The sequence below is a fragment of the Phaethon aethereus genome (assembly GCF_964289735.1).
Source record: "Phaethon aethereus genome assembly, chromosome: 1".
Classification (NCBI taxonomy): Eukaryota; Metazoa; Chordata; class Aves; order Phaethontiformes; family Phaethontidae; genus Phaethon; species Phaethon aethereus.
Genome location: NC_138575.1, coordinates 139,598,957 through 139,622,789, shown reverse-complemented (window position 1 = coordinate 139,622,789; position 23,833 = coordinate 139,598,957). Strand labels below are relative to the sequence as shown.

At 39.4% G+C, this 23,833-nt stretch overlaps 1 protein-coding gene across 1 annotated transcript in view; it reads left to right on the top strand.

The window, feature by feature from the left end:
• TBL1X (transducin beta like 1 X-linked) overlaps positions 1-23,026 on the top strand; it is a gene marked incomplete at its 5' end in the record, with an annotated part of 52,982 nt that extends 29,956 nt beyond the window's left edge. The window contains 10 exons of the mRNA XM_082009804.1: positions 5,439-5,580; positions 8,438-8,501; positions 8,605-8,702; positions 10,244-10,304; positions 14,470-14,591; positions 16,036-16,110; positions 18,584-18,711; positions 19,837-20,002; positions 20,810-20,911; positions 22,070-23,026. Coding sequence (XP_081865930.1) covers positions 5,439-5,580; positions 8,438-8,501; positions 8,605-8,702; positions 10,244-10,304; positions 14,470-14,591; positions 16,036-16,110; positions 18,584-18,711; positions 19,837-20,002; positions 20,810-20,911; positions 22,070-22,096 — 985 coding nt within the window. The 3' untranslated portion in view covers positions 22,097-23,026. The remainder of the gene's footprint in view (positions 1-5,438; positions 5,581-8,437; positions 8,502-8,604; positions 8,703-10,243; positions 10,305-14,469; positions 14,592-16,035; positions 16,111-18,583; positions 18,712-19,836; positions 20,003-20,809; positions 20,912-22,069) is intronic.
• Between the last annotated feature and the right edge of the window lie 807 nt (positions 23,027-23,833).

Here is a 23,833-nt window from a genome sequence, read left to right as displayed (position 1 = left end):
GTGCAGTTAGCCTCCAGGTAATGCAGTAGTGAGTGCCTGATGAAGCTTACATGACTGAAATGGCATAGTAAGCACAGAAGAAAATGAAACTTGAAGGAAGAGAGCTGAGTGTCTGGTAATGCCACCACACAAAGTATTTGAGATGTCTGGTATAATAACAGTGCAAGCTATCATCTACAGGTACACTGTGTATTATGGCACCAATTAAACGAGGGGGAGAAATTCCCTGAGATCTACAGTATGCTGCAGTTCTGTTTGTCCTTTACAAAGTAGCGCTTCAAAAAAGAAAACTGCAGTTAGTCTGATGTGCAAACACTGAATTGTTAGATTCTATAATGGCCATATTGTGCTGCCCAGTCCATAGTTTTCTTCTGGTTTCCCATCTGCCTGACTGTACCCATCTGTTGCCTTCTTAAAAAATACATATTAAAATCTAGCTTTTAAATAAAGGAAATAACACATTTGTTCTGTTTGTAAAGTGCCTAGTACAATCGAATCTCAATTTGTGGCAATGTATTTTCTTCAAGCCTTGTTATACAAGCAATAAATTTTTCTAGCAATTAGCAGCAGTTTAGACAGCAGCCTGATGTAATCTTCAAAGCACTAAAGGAATAATGCAGGTTCACAACCTAATCTGAAGCAAACTGTGTAAGGGGATTTGTCTGTAGATTGAATTACGCAAAACTAGAGCATTGGTTTCCAGGTTTAGTGAGTATCCCACTGATAGAAAAGCATTTTGATATTTGATGTCCCATCTACTCATTTGCCATGACTTTTTAGGGTGTGAAGGCCAGCACGGGAATATATACTCTGGACTTTGTAAAGGGCTATTTAAAAAAAAACAAATACTGGAGACAAGAGTTTCTCTGATCAAATAGCCAGAAAAAATACATTCTGCAGCTGCTTTTCCTCCTCCACCACACCCATAACTCCTAAAGTGGAGGATGGAGGGGACTAGAGATACCAGTAAAGGCTACCAAAGGAATGACTTGTCACCAAATGCTTATGAGAAGAATGTTTAGGTGTTATGAATGGTAGCATTATAATAGTGCGGTAAAGTGGATACATACAGCCATGTAAGAGGATTAATTACCCTTTATGAAGGAAATCAACATGCCAAAACAAATAATTGCATATAGTGGAAAGGTAAAAAAAAAAAAAAAAAAAAAAAAAGTAGGTGTTTGGCTAAATCTCAAGATTTGTCCGTTCCTGGACATAATTCCAAATTTGCTCTTAAAAGCCAGTTATCCCCCTCTTCAAAGACTGATTTCTTCCATGAGATATCTTTCAATATCTAAGTTTTAACTTTATGACACATGTAAATTGTTACAGATGGTTATGTTCCCTGGGTAGTGCAGAAAGCTGTTACAGCTATGTCCACATCAGTAAACTAACCATGCCTGGGAATATTCCTAGGCACCAAGGCCAACTGGCAGAGAACGGCCAGTATCTGGGCTAGTAAACCATCCTGGCTGCCAAACAAACTGCACATTGAGAATTGTCTCTGGACCGTTATAAGCACCAAGCCATGCCCAGGAGTTACTCAGAGGGAACGCCAGGGCAGCAGGCCAGAGCGGCCAGGGAATAACCTACCAGTTTGCCAGCATAGGTGAGCGGGGTCCAGTGACCCAGGGTGTTCCTGAACATGCTCGAGTTTCCCAGTATGGAAGTGGATGGACTGTGAATGACAAGGTTGCCAGAGCATTGAACTCCAGAAGCTTTGCTAGTTGAATTTAGGATGCTCTGTGCGCACGTTGCGCTGCCGCTTCCAAGAGCATGCTCTGTTCTGTTGCATCCAGCCATGACCTTCAAGTAATTCTCGTAGCTGTGAAGTAGAGGGACCTGGCCTCATTCCAAAAACCCGACAGTAGGTTTCATCTCTTACCTTTGCTAATCTACACCAGCCTCTTTCACACAGGGGAACTTTGACTCTTACAGAGTGCTTCCTGCACCTTCACTCTCCCTAGTCAGCAGAATAACGAGCCATAAAAGCTGTTGCCCAAGATCTCTCAGTTATGGCTGTGTCTCTCAGAAGCAAGAAAGGATGTTTCTAGGCCATCTCCTGTCATCATGTCTGGGTTTTATATAATGCTTCAAGTTACTGTATTCCTCATATCTGTTGTTTAGGATCCACTGTGAATTACGTTTCTGAATAATCCTTTTAAATTACCAGTTTGAGGCGGGTGATTTCAGCCCAGACAGTGCCAGGTGTTAATTCTACTAACTGTAAGTGCTTATTCATTAGCAGGTGACTTTACTGGGACCAGTTTCCTTATTGCATCAGATCCATTAATGCAAAGTGGTCAGCTATTAGGTGAGGTCCGTTTGAATAACCTGTTGCAGGGAGCAATGTTATAGAATCAGTGGGACAGACATCTCCCTTTGGATACCTCTGGAGCACTTCCCTCTCCAGACTGCCTAGGAAGCGTAAGCACTTAACGCTGAGAGACCTGCTTTATTAAGGAAAAGTTAGGTGTGTACATTATGAGGCGGCGTTTCTTTCCCTTTATGCTTTTAATAATCTCTTTTAAAATAAAATAATAAATGTCTAACTTCTTTGAGCCAGAAGTATTAAATACACATTAGCAATATTGCATATCAAAATAACAGTGATTATTGAAGATTAGAAATACCAAGGTTCAACAACCATCATGCAAATTTCTTTGCCCAACGGCGGCTATTTTGAGCTCTGTACTGACAGTTACAGGATGGAGAATTTATATGTCACAAATAAAATTCTGCAAACGTTCGTCCACCTCGATTCATGATTATACTGGGGCTGGAGAGCATGAAATAAAAATCTTTCAGAACTAGCCTTCCTAAAATTTGGCAGTACTTCACCATAATGCAGAACAGTATACCTATTACTCAAGTGTTCATGACTTGCATGTTGCAATGAGCTGCTTTATCATGCAGATAGAAATGCTTCTGTGGGCTAAGGAGATTAAATATCTTCTGAATTGTGCTTGAACTATGGTCCTCTAATAAGGCAGGGTTCACTGAATCGTTCAACAGAAATCAGTATACTTTGCAGAGCAGGGAATACTCTTTTTTTCTTTTCCCCAGCAACAAAAGGGAAGACACACAAATACCCCTGCCACACACTGGTAGGCTTATAAAGCCTCTCTGCAGGGACACATAATAGCTTATGTAGCCTTAGGAAGAAGAAAATGGAAAAACAAAATTAAAATACTGGAAAATAAGATTGCACAAGCATTGCCAGAAAACTGACTAAATAAAACTGTTGAAAAAACAAAACATAACCCTTTTAGAACTAGCAAATAGGATAGTGTTTGATAGCCAAGTGGCTGAGTACTTTATTCACAGGGTCCAATAACAAACTGAATTATTACAATGAAGGCAGGGCTGGCCCGGGGTCTTATGTGGTGGAGAAGCCAGCACTGAAGGAATTTCCTACTTAGCATGTTAACCAATAACCCAAGCCTATGAAAGACTTATGTTCCCATTATTGTAAATTATCACAACTAAAAATGTTCCTTCTGAGCCTCATGATTAACTTTGTTAATTTTCTAGTCGTGTGCAAAATTGTTACTCAGTTTTCCAGACCTCTGAAGGAGTAAGGGAGTTATATTACAGTCACAGCTCTGTATGGTGACAAAAACTATCATGATTCAAATTATTTCTTAATCACTAACATGAAAGATACGTGCCAAAAATTAAGGCGTGGCTGTACAACAGTAGCTTGTGGTGGGGCTGGCAAAGCCCTGGCCAGCCATCGCATCTCAGCCTGACACAAAGGGTTTGGAGGAGATGGGGGCACGTTCCCCAGGCGTGCCATGATCCAGCAGAGCTCAGAGCCACTGATAGAGCCAGAGAGGTTTTTGCTTTTACAATTGAACTGTTACTCCTGTAAAACTTGGCTAAATAATTGGTAAAATAATACACAAACATCAATCAAGTTGGATACTTGATTGGTCAGTATTTGCACTCGAAGATGTATGAAGTGTTTAAAATTTGCCCGGTACTTTTAATATAAATAATTAAAATGTTTTATTAGTAGACCAGAAGAAAATTTAATATTCTCTTGTGATGAATTTCCTTTACAGTAAAACACGGCTTATCAAAGCGAAAATGGATCTCAGGTTTTTAGTCTTTTTCTCCATGTTAGTGTATAGGAAAGGAATTTTTAGTCAGTACTTGAAAAAAAGGAAAAGCTAACACATCAGGTATATCAACAATGAAATTTCATCTAGACTGTATGAATTGTTGGAAATATAAGAGAGATCCTAATTCTGCTCCAAGTTTCTACTTACTGCACGTAAATGCAAATTACCCTCTGGACAAAACAAGCAATCCAGGGTACTTGGATTGTTTTGAGGGTTTTTGTTATTGATTATTTTTTAAAAAGCCAGCGGGGGGGGGGGGGGCGGGGCGGCGGGGAGCGAGAGACAAATGCCAATAAACTAGGAAGCGTAATATCTTCTACCCCATTGCAAATTGATTTTTGACCTCAGAGACATTTTTCATTGGAAGAAAGATTTATGCAAAGTGAAAATAAATATATTATTTATAAGCAGATTACAATAAGCACTTCACTTCCTCCTCACAACTTTTTCTAGACAAAATCGGGATTTCAACCTGCAATAAAAACATCTCCCTAGAAAATATTTGGTCTATAAAATGGATGAAAATCCTGATGCTGTTTCTATCTTGCTCTACTATGTCAATAGTTATTTTGCCACTTTTTCAGACAACGTGAGCTAAGCAGCCAAGGTACAGACAGCAAAGGATGCCGTAGACATGAATTTAAAAAATTGAAATTAAGATGAATTTTAAAAATGAATTTAAATTACCTTTCTGTTTTCCTAACCTTTAGGTTCTGTAGCTTGATTTAATGCCGAGAAGCTGTTTTGCAAACAGCTTCTGTCAGAGGCTATGTTCTGGTCTATCCTGGACAGAAGTACCTTACGAAAGGGCCATGGCCAAATTAAAGGCAGCCTTAAGCTCCCCTCCCGCTCCTGCAGCAGCTGCCTGAGGCAGCGGGGCAGGACCGGGCGCTGCACGCCTTTGTCACGCTGCTGGAGGTCCCCTTCCCCAGGGCTGCCACCAAGGCAACCCTCGCACCTCCACGGGTGGTGGCCCTGCGGGTCCTCTCACGCCGTCTTGGGAGCGTAGCGCAGCGCCGGGGGAACACCAGGGGTGCAGCGAGCCACTGGGAGCTCGCGGGACTGTGCACGCTTTCTACAGGAGGCTTGTCATTTTGTCTTTGTGTGGACAAGGACAAAAACCTGTAGTTTAAATATGTGTAAGCATTTTTTTAAAAAGTACAGAAGTGGAGGAAGGGCAGAATTGGAAAGAAAAATTAACATTTTAAAGGCTGTGATGTTCTCTCAATGAAAACAGAAATAGAGGTTGTTGCTTTGTTTCCTGGGTCGACACCAAGAGGAGTTTTCATCTCTGCACAATTGCTTTTATAGATCCGGAGACTCAACGGCCAGAATATGGAATCTCAATGAAAACAGCAACAGCGGTTCCACTCAACTAGTTTTGAGGCACTGCATAAGAGAAGGAGGACACGATGTCCCCAGCAATAAGGATGTGACTTCATTGGACTGGAATGTAAGCTAACTTCTAAGACTGTGTATGGGTTTTAACTGTCTAAATTTAATTCAGAGGCAATTACAGCTGCTGCTTCATATCTTTTATATCTGAGATGACCAGAAGTTCTGTTCTAACCTACTGACCTCTTGTTTCAAATACTTATAATAGACTGAACTTTCCCCTATATGCTATAATTTTCCAGGACTGTTGCCATCTTCAAGCTTAATAATGATGTATTTATATCTCTTATTTTTGCAGCATGGATAAAAATAAACTTAGCTAAATTTAAGAATTAAGATTAAACAAGCAATCTATGTAGTAATGAAGCCTGATTAATAACGTATTTGCATCTCATAGTTACTTTATTTTGGCATGTGAGGAGATAGAAGCACCAGCAAAGGACTGTTGAGACCCTCTCTTATTTGAATTATGCTGTGCATAGCAAAATGTGCTCACATTATCATCTTTATCTTGGTAGGAGCATGTGTAGTCATTCTCTCTTCACCTACCCACCTTCTGGGTAGGACTGTCTTGCCTCATCCCTTTTTTACTTTCATCCTGCAAAACATTCTATCTTAGATAATATGGTCCTGCACGGAGAAGACTGAAGTCAGCAGAGAGGACAGGTATTGTTAAGAATCCCCAGGGCCTGGGCAGTGTCTTTGGGCAGCTTTAAGCCTGCTTCATGTCTCTGTTCTGCCACCGAGCATTGTAAAAAGAACTTATAAGACCTTGCAGGAACCTTAATTAATTTTGAGATCACTTGTATTCTGTCTGTTTTGCTGATATTAGTACAGACAGAGTTATCATATTAGTCTTGTTTTCGTAGGAAAACAGATTAAAAATTAAGTACCAGAAAGGATGCTCAGCAGTTACATACAGTCTCAGTTCCTGGCCAGAGACCAAGATTTGATTAAATCTTTACTGCAGTATTATTGTCCTTCAGGTGAGCTATGTGCTTCACAAAAGTAAGAGATAAGGCCACTGCACAAATCCACTTACCCTATGCGTTTTGTATTTGACACAATGAAAGAAGTTGGTGAATAGTATGGAAAGTAAAGGTAGGTTAACAAAGCAAATAAAGATAAAACCTAAGAATGTTCATGACTTGTTTCCTGTGGATATCACAGTGAAGAAAAATAGTGGGGGAAAAATGAATTGAGGAGTAGGAAAAGAGTAATTGAAAGAGGAAAACATGCAGAGGTGCAGAACAGTTATGAGAGAAGTCGTCCAAAACATATAGGGCATCCTGTAGTATTTCCTGTAGTAGTTCCTTGCCTTTCCAGACTTTGTTGGTTACTACTTCACATGCATTGTTCTAGTACTTAATGTAAGGAAGTGTTCCTAACTTAAACACTTGAAGCCCTTCCAACTTACTTCAAGTTTTCCAAAGAGTATGAATTACCACCAACAAATTTGGATAAACTGTACATCCAGTGCCTGAGCTTTCCTTCCCTTTTCTCTTTTTGCTCTTACTGCCTTTTGTTCTCATCAGTGGTCCAGATAAGTGTATATCACAGTTGAAGTTGGCTTAGGTTTTGATATTTTTCCCCCTACATTGTTATACATTTAAGTTAAATCTACAACTGCTCTGACTCACTGTTTTTGAAGGGTTGGAATGGACGTATGTTTTAAAGGATTATTTTATGCCTTTCTCTAATTTTCTATTCACGATGCTAGAAATGCCATCTGCCTTTATTGTTTATTTAGAACCAAAATATTAATCATGTTTCACTGTGAAATCTTCACACTGGTGATATTAAATTAGTTCTTCTCTGGTTTATGTGATTTATGTTATGATAAGAAAGGTTATTTCTAGAGGCCATATTCAGATCATGTCCTTTGGTATCAAGCATAGGATTCACCTCCCTTAAATTTAACCATCTAAGCTAGTCATCTAGGCTCCCTCTAAGTCAGTAGAAACAGAGACATGTGTCTTCATACTGGTCTGGGCAGAGTCTAAAGCAAATGGGATCATGAATTACACTCCAGAGGTGGGTGATGCTGTTAGTTAGAGAGGGAGACTGGGTTACTCTTTCAAACTAACTCCTAGCTTCCGGACATCTGGAGATAAATGGGGTGAATCTCCTAATCCAGGTGCTGAAATGTTTGAAGACTAGACGCCCAGCTCCAACAGTACCTATCTCACCAGGGTACAGAGACGAGTTCCTTTTTAATTATTCTCATTCTGGCCCAATAACTCTAGCATTGTTGGCTGCACAGGAGATACCCTTCAATGAAGGGCACCTTCCAGGAGGACACATGCTGATTATGATTTCCACACTTTTTTTCTCTTAAATGAGACCCATGAATCCAGCTTCTCTTAGGCTGTCCATCATGGTACTGTGCCTCTGAGCATGTGTGTGAGTCTGTGTTCGGACAAGGAGGAAGCAGCTTCTTTGTGGTAGATAGCATTCGAGGTGTTAACCGTGAGTGTTAGGTGGCTTAGGTGTTTGGGTCCTTCTTTCAAGGAGAGGTGCCTGAATTTCACTCAGCTGAGATTTAGTCAGGATTTAGATGATTTGTTGGTGTTTTATAGGCTCTTTACATCTAAGAAGTAGTATCTGTTTGTTATCTGAAAGAATCCCATAGAATTTGTTATATCTTGTTTTCGCTTTCTAATCCTTTTGATTAAATTACTCTTACCTGGTGGTGTAGCCTGGTATTTCACAGTACGTTAGAGGGTTTTATTTCCTCTTTGCGGACTGCAGTAATAACCTTTAGATTAAATCATAGTATAATCTGTCTCAATGTGTGGACTCACATTTCCCATAAATCACAATGCACAAACCTTAAAAAGAAATGAAAAGAAAAATGTTCATTGAAACAGATTCCATCTAGTATCGACCTTTGTCATTTTTATATATCCCAACAGAGTGATGGAACACTATTGGCAACAGGCTCATACGATGGTTTTGCAAGAATATGGACAGAAGATGGTAAGTCAAACAGCACTTACTTTTCTTAAGCATTGAACAGCAATGAACTGTAATTTGGCTAATTTATAAACAAATTATAATATTAACCTTTTCTTTATTCCAGGTAACCTTGCAAGCACCTTAGGTCAACATAAAGGTCCAATATTTGCCCTGAAATGGAACAAAAAGGGGAATTATATTTTAAGTGCTGGTGTTGATAAAGTGAGTTTTAAAATACATTATTCTAACATGTAAATGTGCTGACTTAGGGAGCTTGTGCTGCTGAATTCCATAAGATTATTTTCTTCTCCTCCGGGCATCCTGGAGAGTTTATTTTTCTTTAATATGTTTTAGTGCATGTTGATTACATTTTTGAGGCTGCATAAATGTGTACTATTTTTATGTAAAAGATTTTACTTCAAAAAAAAAAAATGACACTTGCCCCATGTGTAAAATTGCGTCTTAAATTTTTCTCAGCTGAGGAAAGAAATGCTTCCGCTAGTTATGTTTATAGCTTTATCATCTAACTATTTCCAGGAAGGAAGTGATCTTAAAGATACTTGACCTTTTAGCTCATCTAATTATTGTAACACTTGTATTTCAATAAAATATATATGGCTTTCTATGCAAATATGCAAAAAATGGTAGTTCTGAACTCATAATCGAGAAGGCACGGTCGTTTCAGCTGAGTGAATATTAGAGATTAAAATGAACAGATGACTGATGATTATGAGCACAAATCCATTAAAACTGAAACTGGAAAGTACACAGCATTCATCTTGCCTAACTTTCCATGATCAAAAATTAGATGTGTACGTCATCCTTGGCTTTCTTCATAAAATTTGGAGAGAAAAGTGGCCTGTGTTACAGCGAGATGCACTGACAGTGCTTCTCTCCAGCAGCTGACAGAGTGAGTCTAGGGAAACTAGCTCAGGCTTGTACATCTGATTTGTAGGCTATAGGTGAATCCCTATGTTTCCACATACTTGTGAAAATGGAAAATTAGAGTTTTATTGCTTTTAATACTGGCTCGTATTCAGCTACACTTATCTCCCAATGGCAGTTCCATTATTCTGGCAAATTTACATTCCCAATAACAGCAGTGATTCTTTAGATGATCCATTATTGGCAAGATGAGGCATCTTTAATTTATTTTCTGGAAGCATGTACTCCCAATAAACTGACAATACACTCAGGAGGTGGCATTGAGCTCTATAGGAGGGTGGCTTATGTGTGCTGTGAATATGGATTAAACTTATAGTAAGCAAATTACACTTTAGTCTGTCCCACCACAGTGGCAAGAAGTGATATGTACTCCGCTGCTAGATAAACATTTCACTTGGTGATTTAATTGTTAGAAATGGAGTGTTACATAGTTTTGCAATAGAATTCAACTTGCATCTTTGAAAAAGGGGGAAAAAGTCATCTTTGAAGGAGATAACTGAAACAGCTGTTACAAAATGTTTATTAAAAATTTGTAGTGCTGTCTTCTAGCATTATTCAGAGAAAATATGCCTGTTCTTAGTAGTTACGTTTCCTCCTCTGTAGGAGTGATACTTCTCTATCTGCACTTAGATTATTATTCTGTAATATTTGGGAGTTCATTCTGCTTTTTCAGCTGTTCAGCACACAAGGCTCTCTGCAGTCAATAATTTTATCAGTCCATCTTTTAGAATTGCTCCTCAGTGAGGGCTCTGTCGATTTGTTTTCTCTGCGCTGAACAGTCACTAATCTTCTTTTTTTCCCCTTTTCTTTGGATGCAGACAACAATAATTTGGGATGCTCACACAGGAGAAGCTAAACAGCAGTTTCCTTTCCATTCAGGTAATTTCTCCATAACTCTTACTCGTAAAATGAAATGCACTTTTTAATTTTGTCAATCTAATTTATCTTTTTGCACAGATCTATCTGCCAGAGAGAAGTAAATTTTGAACCAAGGTTTTTATGCTTTAACTCTCCTGACTATCATGGCTTGTGGGTTTGTTCTTTTTTCCAGAAAAATTAGGTTCTCTGAGAATCAGTGTTGAAAGTCAAACTGACTGTAGGGGAAGATTTATAGACCAGCCATTTCTAGCTGGCTGAATGATTCTGTTTTGCATAGTATCAAGTGGTGATTTATGAAGAGACTTTTCTGTGGAGGTGTCTGGGATCTCTTCCACCCTTTCTGCTCCTGTTACAATGAAGCTGACTTGAGACAGAAGCAGACGGATCTCTCATGCAGCTTGCATTCACCACTGCCAGCATGAAGGTCCTCAGGAATTTCTTAGCTTTTAATTTTGAGTTGAAGTTCTTCAGTATTTGCTTTCTCTGATTAACAGGAGTCAATTGCCAACCTTGAGTTTCAAAACCTCACAGCGCCAAAACCTTTACTTGAATGGTGCTTTGTAGATCTGGTCTGCTGTACGAAGGCAGGAGATGTCACAGGTATTAAGTAATCTTGCGTAACAGGCAATCATTGACGTAATCTTAAATTCACCTCAGACCAGACTTGTAAGATGTCTTACAAGATGTCTTACATGTCTAAATTCATGATTCAAACTGGATAAATTGTCACAGTGAAGAATTTTTAAGGAGCGTAGTCAAACTGAGTTTAAAACCACCAGAACATTCCAGATTCTGATGCTAGAAGTGTTCATCTTCCTGTGTGTTCACTGTAACTAACCCACTTTTAAATACAGCAGGCTTTCACAAGGTGCTTAATGGTGTTTAAAAACACTTACTTTACTACTAATTTTAGAACATTAATTTGCACGTGCTTTTCAACTCAATTTCTAGTTGTTCTCATTCTAACATTCTCACTGATGTTATTTATGTGCAGTAGCAATTGAAATGGTTATTGAACAGAAGACAAAGAGTATGTCCATACACACAGCAGATCCATACTCTGCATTTTTGTCACTCCTCTTCTCACTGTGGTGTGTATTTATGTGTCACAGCTGTTCCATAAAAGCAAACTTCGAGCTGTATAGTGATGTTAATGAGACTCTTAAACCTTCCGATTCCGAATTACTATCTAAGTAGTTGCGGATTTCGAACTTGATTGCCCCTTGAGAATCACGTTCTCTGACATGTAGCTGTCTTAGCAGTGATGTGCATCAAGGACATATCATTCCATTTCCCTTATAGCAAGTTGAAAACTTAACTACATCTTCCAATGCAATATGCTGAAGTCCATCTGCATTAACTGATTTTTTAAAAATTCTTAGCACGCTTGCTGTTTGTCTTCAGGCCATAAAAGACAACTGAAGTGGAGATGTGGAGGGGCTAAATTTTTTTTTTCATTGTTTCAAATATGTTTTCATAGGGAAGTAAAGCAGTTGGTTATTAAGGAAATTGCTGATAGGCCAAAAGCATATGTCCTACAGAAAGCCTCTTAAAATCGTCTGTAGTCTTTGTCCTCACATAAGTCTAAAGCCACAAAAACCTCACCTTGTCCTCCTTGCATCACTTATTCACCAGAACAAACTAATGGCAAATTCCTTACCATATCTGGAATCTGAAAATCTTGTCTACACAAGGATTAAAGGTGGCATTTTAACAATTAAAAGTCTAGTCTAGACAGAGTGCAGTTCCTTTAGCACATACTTGCGTGGCATACTTCTTTGAAGTCTGGAGATAGTTGGCCTGGGAATAACATAAATTTTTTACTCTCGACTGCTTTACAACAACTTGTTTAGTTTACACCCATATGGATTAAACTGTCATCTTAAAATACGTAAGGAGGACTCCTTTGTCTAGGTCTTGAAGGCCTCTGTATCATTGATGTTCCCATGTAACTTTAAGGTTTTATGGACAAATACATGAGTATGTGGATAAGTAGCTTCTAGAGTTTTATTATTCTTCGCAAAACTATGAGTCATCATAGGACATTTGATCAAAGCATGTATTCACAAAGTTTATTTCTTTAAAATTGAGTGAAATAATCCAATTTTCACATGTACTGATAGATACAGACTGATGGCTAGGCACGCAGGAACAAATAATGGTTAAGTGGTACCGTAAGAGGTATTTGTATGACCCAGTTCATAGACATCTAAGTTGCTCTGAATCACTCCCTGCAGAAACTTAACTCTGTCTTCTTCTGAGCTTCTAATTCTGAATCATACCTAAATTTGTTCAGAAAAAGCTTAAATTAACTGACAATTATTCTAAGACTTCTATTGCTGGTATTTATTTTAGCTGCATTTCTTAAGGGTTTGTTGCTGCTTTTATTAGATGACATTCTAATTGGTTGTATGCAATCGGCTTAGTGTCCTGTGGTTTTGGAGACACTTTGGCAATTCGATTACTTGCATCAAAAACCACATTTGGTTGTTTTTTCCAGACCATTTTATGTAGTTACTTACCCAGTAAACATATGATTAAATACACCAATAAATGAATCAGTATTAATTATCAACACTCTATGATTCAAATTATGCTGCAGTGCAAATCCATTGCTTTAGGTGCCAATATCTCTCAGAAAATTACTTTTCAACTCATACGTATCATACTAGATATTAGCCCTGAAGGCATATCGCTAGTAATGAAGATAGATTTTTTGTTTGCTCTGAAACAGTAATACAAAGCTTGCAGCATAAAAAGACAGACAAACAGGGAGTTAAAGAGACAAAATCCTTTACTGTTTCCTGATCCCCACTCAAGATCATTGAAAAAACTCAGAAGTAACCTGCCTTCCTTACAGAGATTTCCTTTCTATTTCTGCAGTGTAGGAATTTCTTACCAGTCACAGAGAATTATTGAGCTTTTTCATTACTATTCTAACATATATTTTATTTGAAACAAATTTCATCCCTCAGTTCTCATTTAGAGCTACCTGATGATTCAGGTGATGTGGTTCAGTCTCATTTTGCAGCTCATAAAAATTATAACGGAAAAAACATATTTAAATGTAATAGGCTTGGCAGAACAGATATCTTTCCACCTCTGTATTACAAAAGTATTTCTCTGAATATATTTGAATAAGGCATTTCTTGGTTTTGTTTTAATGCTAAACCTGCATTGTGTTGTTGCCAGAAAGAGATTCAACTTTGCTTCCTATATCCTGGTCTCGTTCTGACACACTTGCTTCTCTCAGGAGTGTGCTGGGAATGTAGATTTCTGTAGTTTAGCAAGTCTGATGTCATCCTCTGGAGGGCAGCTAAACTCTTTCCTGAGCAAAAAAGCAAGCAGCCATCATAGAAACACAAGCCAGCTGTATGTCAGGAGTTCCCTCCTACTCCTGTGCATGCTTTTAGTCTGCAATGACATGCTGTAAAAGATTTTTTTTCTCTTTTTTCCCACACTTTTTGCAAAGCAGGTGTTTCGCACACAGGCATTAGTTACATGTTCATGTGTTATCTATGTACACAGTTTCATTCCTTCAGTCCTAGTTAATGGCAAACCTGCTACAGAAACTCTTCCTCTCATTTCAGATCAGCTTTATCAATGTCTCTATCTTAAATCAATCCCCAACTAAATTAAACTGAACGTAGGTGTTACTAATCCACGCGTCTGCACAGAACAATAGGTTTGTATCGGTGGAAGGAAGATGTCCATCTGCTGCTTCCCCCTCCCGTGTGTTGTGTCTGGCATTCACCGGAACGTTTTTTCTAACACAGCTGAAATTATCCATGTTTTTTCTGGATTAGTTTTCTTCCAGGTTCTTCGCTGAACTGGCTTACAGAGGAATGAATGGTAGCGGTGGTCCGAGAGACGTGTGTAGCGGGGAGGGTGGAGGTAGATTGTTTTGCCCCCTCTTAGGTAACTTAACACAAAAGACTGTCATAAATAGATGCCATGCAAAGCATCCAGATTATCCACTGCAAGAGAAAAAATGATTTGTGCCCTTCAGACAGTCCCTATCATCCCTGTAACTGGTCGTAGGTGATAGGCCCAGAACTAGCTTTTAGTCCCTTTGACCCAGATGGGTGACAGGAGGAAAATTATTTGGGATAGCTCGCTTTTTGCTGGCTTCCCTGATGTTCCTTCTGCTGTTTGTACTTCACAGCTCCTGCTCTGGATGTAGACTGGCAGAACAACACTACTTTTGCCTCCTGCAGCACTGACATGTGCATTCATGTATGCAGACTTGGCTGCGATCGTCCTGTTAAAACCTTTCAAGGACACACAGTAAGTTTAAGAAGTCCAAAATGTTAGTGGTAAAGTCACAGCAGCATGTTACGATGATGGCAGGTGATGTGTTTGCAGGGTGTGTTCTAGTGCTGAAGTTGTTACATCCCATTGCTTCCCTAAAACCCTATTCCTTGGGAGTGATTCACTGCCTGTGAGAAGGGATAAACTGTTCTAAATCACTGTAGGAGGCAAAACCTGCAGCTTAAACAGTGAGACTATTTATATGCAGTATGAGCTGCAGACTCAGGACACGATAATAAATAAGATTTTGTTTTCTGCTGGTTTAATTTCCTGTAGTAAAAGAGAACTCTGAATAAGGAGATAACAATTTACCTCCAGCCATTGTTCGGTTTTAGAATCAAGTTAATCTAATAAGATCTATTTAAGATGTATTTCCCCCCTCTTTTCCTGGTGGTATTTTATGACCATCAAAGGCTAGTCTTTGTATCTTTCATTCATGAGAAAACTGCTATCAGATACTGACCAGTAATTTAGATATTAACTTCCAGAACTTGCTGTCTCCCCACTGAGGAAAAATTGAGCACTTGGAGACCTTCATCTAGTCTATGGTTAAACTGATATTAAACTAATACTTTATGACAGGTTGTACATTCCTACCAACAGGCTGGTGCTTTTTGTGATTATATGAAATGCACCATTTTGCACATGATCCAAATTTTTACTTCAAATAGCTGTACAATTCCTTTTAATTATGAATGAAACATGTAAAATGGACAAAGCAAAATTTAAATGTTTTCCAGGTTTATTTTCACCAGCAATCTTTCCCTTTTTATGAAATGCTTTTTCCCCTCATACGTATGACCCTCAAAAAAATGCAGGAAACTCGCTCATTACTATGGGGATACACAAGACTTACTTAATTACACAGTGCTAGAAAGATTGATAGAGGAAAGCGTCATAAACGATTCAACATTCCATCCTGGATTTCATTTACACGTACACTTCTTTTTAGAGAGACCGGCATTGTTGTAGAGCTGCAATACAAAGAATTATAAACTCCCCACAACTTTACACCCCACCAGTATTTCCTACTGAAAATTTGTATCTCTGAGATCTACAGAATATTAACCGAAGAAATATATCAATTTTTAAAAGTAAATGCGGTCTCATCGATCTGTCTGGTTTGAGGTTTTATTTATCCTAGCATATGAAGAAAGGGTATGAAAGACTTTGTGCCAGAACATGTAGCAGAAGACTGATTGTGTGTACTGTTCACAAACACAAAATGGTTACCATTGCTAAATGACTGTCAAGTAGCGTGTTATGGAAGCAGCACTGCTTTTGCTCACCCATAAAGCAACCAGGGCTGTAATTTGTGGTTGAACTTGTTGCATGCATAATCCTTGAGTGCCCTCTGCTGGGTGCCCAGTACTATGCAGTAACCGGAATATTTACTTAATAAAATCACTCTTCATTTCAGAATGAGGTGAATGCAATCAAATGGGACCCATCTGGCATGCTACTAGCATCTTGCTCTGATGATATGACATTAAAGGTAATATAATTTCCATTCTTGCTGTTAAAAAAGTAAAGACAAAAACTATGGCTATTTTTTAATCTTCTCCAGAATGCTGGTACAATAGCACTTAAAACTCTGCATGAACAATAGTTTCATTTTGTCCCATATTTCTTAAAGTCAATGTGAAAGACTGAACACAGAGAAACAGCCACTGGGAAAACTGAGACCTCCTATCCAAATCAGTGTTAAGTGACTGATGTGTCACTGTCACAGAATACTCATAGTTTAAATACACACATATATATACACACACACACACCTGCTTGCCTGTCAACAGAGGCACAATCCCTATGCTAAGACATAGTCTAATGGTTACACTTCAAAAAAGAATATAAAAATAAAGAATTTTCCCTTTGGAGTCTTTTTCTGAAAATAATTTCACTGGAGACGTTTGATGATTTTTCTTAATAGCTTTGGATGAAGCGACGGGACACGACATATATATTCAGAGCCCACCAAAAATCTGCTCTCTGAAGATGCTTCTTTCTATCCATTCACTGCATGGGAAGCCTGAGGCAGCTACGCTGCTGATGTACATGCCTCTGTTAGGTGCCTGAAGTGAGATGGAATGAATCTGGATTCTGGCTTGCAGGCAGTGTAGGCTGCTTTACCAGCACACCTGGGCCATTGCGCTGTACCAGCAAACTAATGCTAATACAGAGGGAGTCTGGGCCTGCAAAAATACTGCTCGTGATAGAGCTTTTCCAGCCCGAACTCTTCGCAGCCTCATTCTCCTTTCCCAGCCACATTGAATGGCGGCTGCGTCCACATAGGAATGGCCGTGTGTTGTAACAGTGAAGCCCTCCTGCTGGCCCGTTGCTTTATGCTGGCTCCCTGAGAAAAGCAAACATCCTAGTAAAGATTTGGTTTCATGGATAGAATTGTACCAGTAATACAGTTTCCTCGTAGTATAGTTGTGTTAATAAAGGTGCATACCTTTTTGCACTGCTGATTGACACAGCTGAAGCGAGAGGCGTTTCTGGCATGCACACAGCCTGTGTGTAAGACCTGAAACTGAGAGCAACAGGACTTGTAGATGAGAGCTAAGTGAACGTCAGCCTTATCACTGGTTCCTCGTCACAGGTAGCCTGACTTCTGCTCAGTTCTACTCTGTCTTTGCCATGTACCCACTGGGGTTTTCGTCGCTTTGGATTCTAGATGTAGTATTCCAGACTACTCGCAAAACTGGAAATTGAAAGAAAATAGGGCTAGAAGAGACTGAAAGAGAGCACCTTGTCTGTTGTGCTGCCACAAAGCAGTATTGTAGTAACCAGTATTACTTTGCTTAAACATCCTCACCTAGTAGTAGCACATTTTTTTGGTGCCCAGTTGTGTGCTGTGTTTTAAAAACCACTGCGGCTCGGTGGTGGTGTGCCAGCTGAAATTTCTGACCACTGGATTTGGCACAAGAGCTAACAGTTTGCTCTCCCCAGCCTCACCTGTTTTGAAACATCTTTAGTGATGAACACTGCAAATCCTCTTCAGGCTATTTTGTTATTATTACCATCATTTTTATTATTATTCCTTTGGAAATCAGCCCTCTCTGGCTTCTTTTATTTCTTCTTTGGACTGTTTAATATTTTCCTACAACTTCTTGGAACATGTTGCCTGTTAGCCATAGAACATGGCTAAGCTTTGCATAACATTTTCAAAAGCAGACTAAGGTATGCTGCTGAAAATTCAGCATAAGAGCGCATGATTTCCCTCTTAGTACAGGCTTATAACAAGTGAGTTAAATCATTACTACATTTTTAGTATCTCTCTGAAACTGACTGACCAAATTTGAGTTATTTTCCCTGCTGTGAATTAGCTTCATCTTGCTTTCTCGGTTAGATGAAGAAGAGATGTACTAAATTACCTGTCATCTCTGTTGAGCAAGTTCTTTATCTCACACTGAAGTATTCGGCCATGTAATACCACATAAACAGCTGCTCTTGTTCCATTGTCTGTGCTATTAAAAACATCAGGAAAACAAATGGAATTCAGGAGGAAAAGGAAAATTTTATGTGTCTCTTGACTGGCATAAGAGGCGATTTCTAGGTCCTAAGCAGTTATTGAAACTTTATTTTCATTCTTTAAGATGACTGCTGTTGCAACGTGTGACTTAAACTGCAGTTAAACGTCTCTAAATGGAGTTACTTAAGCTTCCGTATGCAAATAACAGTTACAGCCTATGAGCAGTACAGCAACTATTTAGTTCTTCTTGTCTATTGAATAAATACTACTAAATGTGTAGCTCTTTCCCTTAATAGGGTTATTCTAACGTGTGTGCACTGTAGGTGCCAAACTGCTGCGTTAATAAACTTCAGTTAGGTTATGTTTATGTGTATGCATGTGTGTAGAGATCTTAAATAAACAAATGGTAAGAATAACATAGAACTGAAATAATTCAGCTGAGAAGAGATCAGTAACATTGCCATTTTTCCCTTTCATAATTACTCTTACTTAGATTTGGAGTATGAAGCAAGATACCTGTGTACATGATCTTCAGGCTCACAGCAAAGAGATTTATACTATCAAATGGAGTCCTACAGGACCAGGCACCAGCAACCCAAACTCCAACATCATGTTAGCAAGGTAAAAAATATTTCTATTGCCTACCAAGAAGAAGGATCGTCTTTCTGACATGTAACTCTACTGTCACCTTGCTGTCAGTCTTCCTGCGGACAATTCCAGTCAAAAGTACCTGCATTTGTAAATCGAGGCATGGATACAAAGGGAAAGGAATCGTATTTGAAAAAGGAAAAAGAAGGAAAATAGAGTCATGTGAAATTTAACTTGTCAGCTGTCTTGACAAAAGGATTGTAAATTTGGCATTGCACCTTCACATCCGGCATCCGTTGTTATGAATGAGAGTGCTTAATGAGGCAGGTGGCAGCCCATTCAGCCAGCTGGAATGTGTTCTAACCAGGGTCACACAACTCCCCTGGGCAGATACTGACAATGTTTATAGCCATGTTAACTAACAGAGAAAAGCTTGGATAATCTTTAAAATTCCACTTGAAAATCTGTTCAACATTCCTCTTTGAGTTTAGGAGATAGAATGCCAGTTGATGGTAGTACCATGGGATTATCACATCAGTTCATGGTGTATTCAGTTTGGAGAGGAGTTGTAGCAAAGATGTTTTGTTTATTTTACTCCTTAGTCTGGAAGCAGACAGGGAGGAAGAACTTTGTGTTCTTGGAGTTGCTAGTTTAATACCAGTTATTTCCCTTGCCTTTTTCTAAGACCACAGTTTGGGATTTAGATGGATTGTAGCAAAAAACAGCACTGAAACAAAGCGAAAAGAACCACAGTTCTAGAGAATTACAGAATGCTAATTCATTAAATAATGCAAGTCCATTAGGAATAAGATTTCTCTGGAACATTTACCCTACTAATGACAATATATACTTTACCTTCCTGAATAATATCAGGTAGAATCTCAAGAAGCAGGAGCTTGGCTATTTCAGGGCTACTGATCTGATCGTATGTACAGCACCCCAAGATAAATTCAAAGGTGCCACATAGAAGAATTCAGTTTTGTAGATACAGTTCTTGTTAAGGCTGTAGTGAATATTAGCTTTTCTGTTTGAAACGTTATTTCTTGCCTAGCCAAGGGAAAAAACCCTGTGTTATTCTCTTAAAACATTTACAGTATCAAACTACAAACTGATTAACACTCAAATTAAGACGTTCTTGTGTTTGAATGCTTCTTGCAGTGCTTCGTTTGATTCCACTGTTCGGCTGTGGGACGTTGACCGAGGAGTTTGCATCCATACGTTAACAAAACATCAAGAGCCTGTCTACAGTGTAGCTTTTAGTCCTGATGGAAAATATCTAGCCAGTGGGTCCTTTGACAAATGTGTCCATATATGGAATACTCAGGTACTGTTTTGCTTCATGTGAAGCACATCTGGTTTAGATGACGCATTAATAACAAAAGCTTAAATGGAAAATATATGTGCTTCTGTAAGCGTATGACCTGCCAGCCAAGGTGAACCTGATTGTATTGGCTGATACAAATCCCAGTACGACAGTTGAGTCACTCAGGTAGAGTGAGGTGACTCTCCAGGACATTTCTGCTCAGGCTTCATCGTCTGCTAAAACACTAGCGTGCATGAAAATAGGTGCGTCACATTGTGCCGTCAGCCTTGTGAAGCAGAGGTGCAGGTTGATTCTTAGAAATAAGTGATACTTTTATTTAGTAACAAGCTGAGTTCAGCTGTGAGACCGATGCACCTGGCTTATACTTTGCGATGAGGAGATGGTAGATACAAAGGATGTACAGGCTGGGGAGTGGGGACATTCTGGAGAAAAGTGGGACATCGTAGTTCCACAGATTTGATTCTGGACAGTGATGCCTCACAGTAACACCACCAGTTAGCTGTTGAGTTAACAACAAACTTTAGACGAGACCCCCTCAGCCTAACTCACCAGGCCTTTACTCTTATAACGCTGATAAAAACAGATGTCTGAGAGTCCTACTCTAAATTGCTTTCTGGTGGAGCCTGTTTCTCTTCATTGTCAAAGACCATTTTCCTAACTCCAGGACCTCATGGAGATGACCATAGTTGGGTGATGTGAATAGCCCGCCCTCACCACCACTCTCTTTTTTTTAACATAGTGTCACGCGACAGAGAAAAAGAAGGGTAATTTCTGTATCAAATGTTTGCATGCTGTTTTGCTTTGTAGAGTGGAACTCTAGTACATAGCTACCGAGGCACCGGGGGCATCTTTGAAGTCTGCTGGAATGCTAGAGGAGACAAAGTGGGAGCAAGCGCATCAGACGGATCGGTAAGGAGCTCTACACATTGTAAATGTTGGGTGGAGATTAGTCTTCTGGAGAGCAAAAAAACATACATGCCATACTGCCATCTCTGGACAGAGCTGAAGGCTGGACAGCTCAAGACAGAAATAAGTAGTTCTGTGGAGTATATTAAAACTGCTCCTGCTTTGGAAGGTTTTGGATACTAGGAGGTGGTGTTCCTACTGGAAATGAAGAATGCTTGTGGAATACATGAATATTACTGAAGATGGGAATGACTTTTAAATACATATTTGATAAGAACAACAGTAGTGTTGTTTCTATCATTATTTATCTCATCTGTTAATTTTTAATGAAGGTCAGGTCACAGCAATCAACTCTCTAATAAGCAATTGTCCTGGGGCTTTCTGAGTCTCATCCCACAGAAGAAGTTTACCCTTGAGTAGTTCCTAAAAGAGGAAGTTTTCAGCATGATGCCCAAAGATTTCATCACATTGTAAAGGAGAAATATTGCCATAGAGATACGATTATTCATTACTATTTTTGCTGTTATCGTTACTTTTTAAAAGTGTCATTTTTAGCATGATCAGCTTATGAAGGACGCACACATGTTATAACACACTATAGCTTTTTAGAATAACTTTTCTACATGGCTGGCTGGCATAACTACTTTAGAGCAGTATTTTTCAACTGTTTTTAACAAAGGGTACACCTACGACATGATTCAGTTGCTTGAGCTTAGTTGTGCCGTTCACGATGGTGCCATGCCTGGCTTCCAACAGCTGCTCCATATGGGTGCATGTCCACTCTAGGTCCTGTGTCATGGCTGCCAGGCCTCTGCATCTATTTTGGATATATTTCAGAAATGGAAGTGGACACTGTATCTGAATACAGCAACTAAATAGAACCCATAGTCTTATCTGGATGTGCCACCAAAATGTTTGTTTGTAATCGCGTGAAAGCCCAGCTAGATGTTAAATGTATGGTTTTCACTTGGGTTTTCTCCCATGTCGGGTAGTTAGTTCCCTTGCTTGTGTGCATGTAAACAGGTACTGGAGACAGGCTGGTTCGAAGCTGGGGAGTGTAACATACAGCTGGGTGCTCAGCCTCTGTACTGCGACTTACATGACTAGGACTGCCACGTCACCTTCAGAAATGGTTCTTAATGCTGAGTCTTTTCTCTCCAGGTTTGTGTTCTAGATCTGCGGAAGTAAAAGTGAAAGGTTTTAGAAGGAATTTCAAATGGACCAGCAGTGAATGTGTGGGGAGAAGCACTCTTCAAAACTATTCTTAACAGCTCCAGAACTGTACGAACTTGAACAAAGTTAGAGTGTACCGTGAAACCAGCTCTCCCTGGCCACAGGTGTCTAGTATTTTGTCCGTAACCTTCATCAAGGAGTAAAAACACAGTCACTTCAGAGGGGGAGGGAATGGTTTCCATCTGGAACATTCAGCCTTGGAAGCATGAAGCCACCAGCTAGGCATTGCACTGTTTGGTTTGCGTCTGAGAACTTGCTCTGATGGCTGGGAAAAAAAAGCTGTGCCAAAAAAAAATTAATAAAAAAAAAAGAAAAATGCTGTGATAAACCAAAAGGGAAAAAAAAATCCTCCTCCATGCGGTGTTGTATTTTTTCCTTCCAATTTGGACACTACAGTTGCTCTCCCAAAGGACGTTCAAAGACCAGTTTGTACTGATGAAATGCTCAACTTTGTAATCACAACACTTTCTATTTTCTAGACTACTTTTTTTGTTCAGTGGTTTTTCTATCAGCTGGAATATTACAGCCTGGAGGATCCCAGGCTTAGGATGAAACTTTTGTTTTCCTTTTATTTCTCCCTTCCACTCCCAACTTCTCCTTCCTTTTTTTCCTCCTCTTTCTTCTTGCCTTTTTTTTTTCTTTTTTCCCTGTATGCCCATAGTAGATGCAGCCAGGTGGACATGACAATGAAAATTTTTGACAGACTGCTTCTCCTCTCCTCTCTCTTCCTTTTCCTTTCTTTCTCTCCGTTTAAAAGAAAAAAAAAATCCTCCATGCTTCAGATCTTAGCGTCTCAAGGGCACTTTCAGCAAATTGTGTAATAAGTGCTTTATATAAGAATGCAGTGCTGGGGAAGATTTTTACAGGAGAAAGATGACTTTTAACAGAAAGAACCCAGTGTATTTTTGGAAGAAAAATATTTTTTATGTTGAACAGTTTTAAAAGCCTAAAATGGCCACCAAATGTAGACCAGTTGTGTAATTCAAGCAAAAAGAATGACACAGAGTCCAAGGAACATGAAAGGTGCAGTATCCTTTTTCTCTTCTATCTCAGAAAGTGCTGTAAGAAAAAATGCCATTTAATACAATAAATGCTAGTCATTTACTAAGAGTCCTCTTCCAGCAGCCAGCCATTTATATAGTCTGATTTCATTTTTGTGGCTGTTTGATGATGTACACTTATTAAAAGGGATTCATAAGTTTTGACTATAAATACAGCATTCATTTTCTTGAGTCCATATTTTCGTTTATCCTCGGTAACCAGGGGAGAACGCTTGTGTATCTTCTTTCCTCTAGAGAGAGTTCAAATTGCACACAGAACATGGGTTTGGCTGCCTGTGGCCTGGCTGAGCAGTGCTGTCCTCCACTGTTCATCCCACTCAGCTGTTTCTATTCCAGTAAGTCAATGGGATTTTACCACTGACTTAATGAGACCAGTTGAACCAAGATATGTTGACTGCATCTATCACTCTTGAAGAACGGACTCTGGCCAAGCTCCTGTCCATCCATGATCAGCACAGACCTAGAAGCAGGGTCTTCCATTGCATCTGGCAGCATGTGGTGCTGCTGCTACCCTCAGCCGTGCATGTGCTGCGTGCTACAAGGAAAGCTCTGGGTCTGCACCTGGAGGCTCACCGTCTGCCCAGGTGGGCTTAGCCTTGAGGGTGTCCTCGGCGCGGTGCTCGGAAAACAG